Raw genomic sequence first — 6974 nt, forward strand, 5'->3', positions numbered from 1 at the left:
TCGTTCTGTCTGTGTCCTTATATTCTTAGGTGACCAATACATGAGAATCTAACACTTGACTTCAGTGGAATACAGTCAAGAACTATGATAAACCAGAGAACATAAAGGAAGATGACCTTACAGCAGGGTATTCTAATACTGATATTGTACAAGGCTGTGGGAGAGTAAAACCTGTTGTTTTATCTGAAGGTCTGTGTCTCAAATGAACCCTTATTCCTAACTTTTGACAAGAGAACAAATGAGGCCCAAAACTTGTACACTGAATGTGGAGGGCGTCATTTGAGATTTGCCTTGAGGTCTCTTTTTTTACTGCTTATGACCAGTTGTGTAGTTATTTGTTTTTTGTTCACTAAGTAAAAATGGTATATTCTCAGAATCACAAGTACAGTTTAATTCTGGCCATGTGTTACAGTTTAATTCTGGCCTTTGTTCAATCATAGTAGGAATAGAAGTCAGTGCGCAGTAAACATGATTTTGCGGACAGATCCACCAGTAACGAAATCCCAATTTAACACCTGTTTGCAACTAATGAGCCATACCTAATTACTCACAAGAGAAGTAAACACATACAAACACCACCAATTAGAGTTAAATACAGTAGCTAAATGACTTTTTATGATTCATATTCTGTAATGATGCAACTTACCTGGAGTTTAATGTAAACATACGTTGCATTGGCGTTTTCTCTTGTTTAATTAATCCAGGGAAAGTTCTTAATGAATGTAGATGTACAAACTAGTTAAATAACAAGTCCCTTCGGCCTCTCACATCATCCTGTGGAAAAACAGGGACTATGGGACGCTGGTAAAATGGTTGTATTTAAGGTGCTGCTCAGCTTCAAGATCCCTGAGTGTGACCTGCACTCACTCAGGTAAGAGGTTAACCCTCCACTTATCATATAGATTTTGTTTTTTAACAGTTGGATTTGTGGATTTGTCTGAAAATATTTCCATAGGAAACACTATGTGAATTTGTATAGAGAACTCATAGAGATATGTTTTATAAATTAGCATTAAGTGTAAATGTGTGTTTTGTTTGCAGACCTTTATGTTATAGTATTCAGATTTCCCCTCATAGCCTGGTTCCTCTCTAGGTTTCTTCCTAGGTTTTCGCCTTTCTAGGGAGTTTTTCCTAGCCACCGTGCTTCTACACCTGCATTACTAGCTGTTTGGGGTTTTAGGCTGGGTTTCTGTACAGCACTTCGAGATATTAGCTGATGTAAGAAGGGCTATATAAAATAAAATTGATTGATTGATTGATTTCAACAGATTACTGCAAAATACTTGCATTCACAAAAAAAATTTGAATTCAGTCTTCAATCTTTTGGCTGGAGTTGGTAAAGGCCCAATGCAGGCATACTTTTTTTGCTAGGACTGTCTGGGAGTGGTTTGAGTGGGGAGGGGGAGGGATATGTAATCTGAAAGGTAATCTGTTATTGGCAAAAAGGTTTGAAACTGTTTGTTGTTGGTCTATATTCACACATTTTACTATATAAATTATACAGTTGAAGTCGGAAGTGTCCATACACCTTAGCCAAATACATTTAAACTCAGTTTTTCACAATTCCTGACATTTAATCCTAGTAAAGATTCCCTGTCTTAGGTCGGTTAGGATCACCACTTTATTTTAAGAATGTGAAATGTTTTCCCAGTGGGTCAGAAGTGTAAATGCACTCAATTAGTATTTGGTAGCATTGCCTTTAAATTGTTTAACTTGGGTCAAACGTTTCGGGTAGCCTTCCACAATAAGTTGGGTACATTTTGGCCCATTCCTCATTTAGCAGACACTCTTATCCAGAGCGACTTACAGTTAGTGAGTGCATACATTATTTTTTTAACCCACAACCCTTGTGTTGCAACCGCCATGCTCTACCAACTGAGCTACATCCCTGCCGGCCATTCCCTCCCCTTCCCTGGATGACGCCGGGCCAATTGTGCGCCACCCCATGGGACTCCCGGTCATGGCCGGATTCGAACCAGGATCTCTAGTGGCACAGCTAGCACTGCGATGCAGCGCCTTAGACCACTGCGTCACTCGGGAGGTGGTGTAACTGAGTCAGGTTTGTAGGCCTCCTTGCTCGCACACTCTTTTTCAGTTCTGCCCACACATTTTCTATAGGATTGAGGTCAGGGCTTTGTGATGGCCACTCCAATACCTTGACTTTGTTGTCCTTAAGCCATTTTGGCACAACTTTGGAAGTACGCTTGGGGTCATTGTCCATTTGGAAGACCCATTTGCGACCAAGCTTTAACTTCCTGACTGATGTCTTGAGATGTTGTTTCAATATATCCACATTCTTTTCCTTCCTCATGATGCCATCTATTTTGTGAAGTGCACCAGTCCTTCCTGCAGCAAAGCACCCCCACAGCATGATGCTGCCACCCCCTGTGCTTCACGGTTGGGATGGTGTTCTTCGGCTTGCAAGCATCCCCCTTTTTCCTCCAAACATAACGATGGTCATTATGGCCAAACAGTTCTATTTTTGTTTCATCAGACCAGAGGACATTTCTCCAAAAAGTACGATCTTTGTCCCCATGTGCAGTTGCAAACCGTAGTCTGGCTTTTTTATGGCGGTTTTGGAGCAGTGGCTTCTTCCTTGCTGAACGGCCTTTCAGGTTATGTCGATATAGGACTCGTTTTACTGTGGATATAGATACTTTTGTACCTGTTTCCTCCAGCATCTTCACAAGGTACTTTGCTGTTGTTCTGGGATTGATTTGAACTTTTTGCACCAAAGTACGTTCATCTCTAGGAGACAGAACGCGTCTCCTTCCTGAGCGGTATGACGGGTGCGTGGTCCCATGGTGTTTATACTTGCGTACTATTGTTTGTACAGATGAACGTGGTACCTTCAGGCATTTGGAAATTGCTCCCAAGGATGAACCAGACTTGTGGAGGCCTACAAGTTTTTTCTGAGGTCTTGGCTGATTCCTTTTGATTTTCCCATGATGTCAAGCAAAGAGGCACTGAGTTTGAAGGTAGGCCTTGAAATACATCCACAGGTACACCTCCAATTGACTCAAATAATGTCAATTAGCTTCTAAAGCCAAGCTTGGAATTTTCCAAGCTGTTTAAAGGCACAGTCAACTTAGTGTATGCAAACTTCTGACCCACTGGAATTGTGATACAGTGAATTATAAGTGAAATAATCTGTCTGTAAACAATTGATGGACAAATTACTTGTGTCATGCACAAAGTAGATGTCCTAACCGACTTGCCAAAACTATAGTTTGTTAACAAGAAATTTGTGGAGTGGTTGAAAAACAAGTTTTAATGACTCCAAACTAAGTGTATGTAAACTTCCGACTTCAACTGTATATGTGTGTGTATTTATATGTATGTATGTATTTATGTATGTATGTATGTACATGTATGTATGTATGTATGTATGTGTATATGTACGTGTATATGTATATGTATGTATGTGTATGTATATTTGTGTATATGTGGGTATGTATGTATGTGTATGTGTGTATATATATATATATATATATATATATATATATATATATATATTTACAAAAAATATATACGGGGGATTGGAAATGATGCAGACAATTACGTTGATGGAAGTTACAATCTATCTGCAATATTAAAGCTGATATACCCCCTAATAATAATAATAATAATGTTACTTTCAAGACAACTGGGAACTCTGAAAAAAACAAGGTAAAATCATGATGTCAGTGATCTTCAGGTCGCAAAGTCGGAGGGCTAGAAAGATGCCAGAGTTTTCAACCTGGAATTCCAAGTTGGATGACCGTTCAAAACACTGTTTCCCAGTCAGAGCTAGTTTTTCCCAAGTTCCCAGTTGACTTGAACACATTGAAGACGGAAGATGGAGATTTCCGAGTTCCAAGTTCCCAGTTGTTTGGATTGCGGCATTATACATTATATAAGCCAAAACTCCACCCATGCAAAACCTCCTGATTAGAAGGTCCTGTGTAGATTGTATTTTCAACCAGCAACTATCAGGAAATAACACTGATCAAATTTCTTCACACTTTTACAGTCTTCGTTTCATCAGCTGTTGTACAATATGATACAAAACACATGAAAACTAGATTTTTGACTCCATTGGGGCTAAACATAATTGAGAACCACTTGCTATAAATTATTATACATGTTTGTGTTATATCATATCACATTGAATGTATCATATGTCCCCACTCTGACACCACCAAGGTTGAGAATCTGAAATAATACGAATGATCTTTTTTGTTTCTATAGGCAACACTTTTCATATAAATTATCCTTACACCATGTATTAATGTAGCTACTTTAGTAACCAGAATTTAACTGTACTAAGCCATGTTTATTTAGAATGTGCTTCTTCTATGTGTAGGCTACACGGAATCAATGTATCTTTCTGTCTGCACCAGGTTTGTCTGAGATCCTATCAGGCCCACTGGCCCAGAGGTATGAACAGCACCCAGCCCAGCCCTGTCGCCTTCTTCATCATCCAGGGCCTGGCCAGTCTGGCTGAGAAGAAGATGGTCCTGTTTATCATCTTCCTGCTGGCCTACACCATCATCCTAGGAGGAAACATCATGATCATCTACCTGGTACTGTACATTGTACACGCACAGCCAGAACCAGATCACAACAACATTAGATAGAGATTGTGTTATAAGAGAGACCATGAGTTGTAGCAAGTGTAAGTAATCAAAAGGTTTCATTCAGGTCCTCTCACTGAGAATTTGTTCTAAGGGCCCGTAGACTACACTATACTCCTCAGGAGTCAGGACTCTTGAACTCTTGAGATTTACGGCTAGGGCCCAGAGTTTCCCCTGGTCGAGTCATGTTGTCAGGAAAAACTCTCCTCTTCGCCTATTTATGACATCACTGTCTAATCCCTCTCTTTGTCTCATCCTACAGGTGCGGACCGACCCGAAGCTGGGCTCCCCCATGTACTTCTTCCTCCACAACCTGTCCTTCGTGGATATGGTCTACACCACGGTCACAATCCCCAACATGTTGTCAGGCTTCCTGACTGAGGTCAAGACTGTGTCCGTCCCCGGCTGCTTCCTCCAGATGTACTGCTTCATCCACATGGCTGTCACCGGCCGCGCCCTGCTGACCGTCATGGCCTACGACCGCTATGTGGCCATCTGTAATCCTCTCCGCTATGCCGCTGTGATGACCCGCCCCGTCTGCCTGCTCCTCATCATTGGGGCGTGGACATTCGGCGCCATCTGCACCTTCCCGCCCACTATCATGTCAATGCGGCGTTCATACTGCGGACCCAACGTGGTGCGCCACTGCTGGTGCGACCCATCCTCAGTGAGGCTGCTGGTGTGTGGGGACACTCAGGTGGACAGTATCGTGTCACTGTCCTTTGCCCTCGTAGCGCTGCTCACCACGGGTGTGCTCATCCTCACTTCCTACATCCTCATCGGTGTGACAATAGCTAAAATGAGCGCCGCCCAGCGACTGAAGGCGTTCACCACCTGTGCCGCCCACCTGACGGTTGTGTCCATTTCTTACAGCTCTGCCTCATTCGTCTACATCTCCTACCGTGTGGGAAACTTCTCTCCAGAGGTGACCCTCCTCTTCATCCTCTTTCTCCCCCTCCCCCTTTCTCTGTTCTAATGACTGTTTAACTCTGCCATCAGACAACCTTCAGTCAACACTGGGAATTCTACATTCACCAGTTGAAAAGTTTGACTGATATTTGTGCCATTACTCTGGTTACCAATGTCCTCTGATTTGTCATTTCACTGTTGATGTCCACTGGTATGCAAAAGGCGTTCCCACCAGGAGATGGCAGTGTTGTATTAATTGTGTGTAACATATTGTACTGATGCTCTTCAGTTGTTGTAGGTTTGTGTCATGATGCCAGGGCTGTTGGGGTCAATTCCATTTATATTCCAGTCAATTAAGAAAGTAAACCAAATTCCAATTGTAATTCCATTTTCCTAATTGAAAAGCATTGAAGATAATTGGAATTTCAGAGTACTTCCTGAATTGATTGGAATTTAAATGGAATAGAACCATCCCTAATAATGCTATGTATATGTTTATGGGTGAATATGATCAAGGTCATGCTGTTAATATTGTTGTGATAAGGTTGGATAACAATGTGTTGATATTGTAGGTGCGTATCATTGTTGTATAATAATGGGTATCTTTGCGTTTATTATAATGTGGTGGGGGGTATGTATCACTGTTGCATTGTAGTTGTCTTAATGTTGTATTCATGTTGTGTTATTGTTGTAGGTGCGTATCATTGTGTCGGTGTTGTACTCGGCTCTGACTCCTTTCCTGAACCCAATGATCTACAGCCTGAGGAACAAGGAGCTGAGAGAGGCCATCAAGAGGGTCTTCTGCCGACATAGAGCCGTCTCACCGCAGGGCCGCAAAACACTCAACACACTGTCCTGACCGCAAAACATTCAATACAATCTCCTTTAAAATAGTTTAGTATGGGCTAAAAAGTGTGATAATTTTCAGAGATTCCAAAATGATGCCAAGTCACTGTTTCCAATTATTGTTTGCTGTTCAGAAGGCAGAACAGCTTAATGTTTACTTATCATGCTCTTAGAAACTAAACCGAACAACATTCTTGTTTACCATTTGGTTGATGGTGTAGTTGCACAACTGTATACATCTGATTTAATAGTTTTAAGTTTATTGATAAGAACCACAAAAATGAAAAGAACAACTGTACAGTCCTGTTCAATCGCATTGTACAAACTACCAGATACAGTACTAAATGGTATGTAATTATACTTGTTTTTAATCAATCACAAAGAAAGAGGAGTAATTGTTAGGTGATTATTGTATAATTACAATCTCGCAATATTATTTCTTTATATCAGGGAAATAGCACATTGTAAAATAAAGTGTACCCACACATTTTGTTTTTGTGCCTCTGCCTTCTCTGTAAGCGACACAAATTAAAATAAAACTTTGCACAATAAATTATTTATCTTGATGGAATAATTGGAAGTAAAACTCTATGATGGTTTGCA

At 40.9% G+C, this 6974-nt stretch overlaps 1 protein-coding gene across 1 annotated transcript; it reads left to right on the plus strand.

Annotated features, from left to right (window-relative positions):
- Positions 1-809: 809 nt before the first annotated feature.
- LOC311143095 (olfactory receptor 5J3-like) lies at positions 810-6384 on the plus strand (the record flags this gene model as incomplete). The annotated part of the gene is made up of 4 exons (XM_084178900.1): positions 810-871; positions 4346-4565; positions 4879-5541; positions 6220-6384. The coding sequence occupies 4 exons, from the start codon at positions 810-812 to the stop codon at positions 6382-6384; spliced, it is 1110 nt and encodes a 369-aa protein (XP_084035026.1).
- Between the last annotated feature and the right edge of the window lie 590 nt (positions 6385-6974).

The sequence above is a fragment of the Coregonus lavaretus genome (assembly GCF_964263955.1).
Source record: "Coregonus lavaretus genome assembly, chromosome: 15".
NCBI lineage: Eukaryota > Metazoa > Chordata > Actinopteri > Salmoniformes > Salmonidae > Coregonus > Coregonus lavaretus.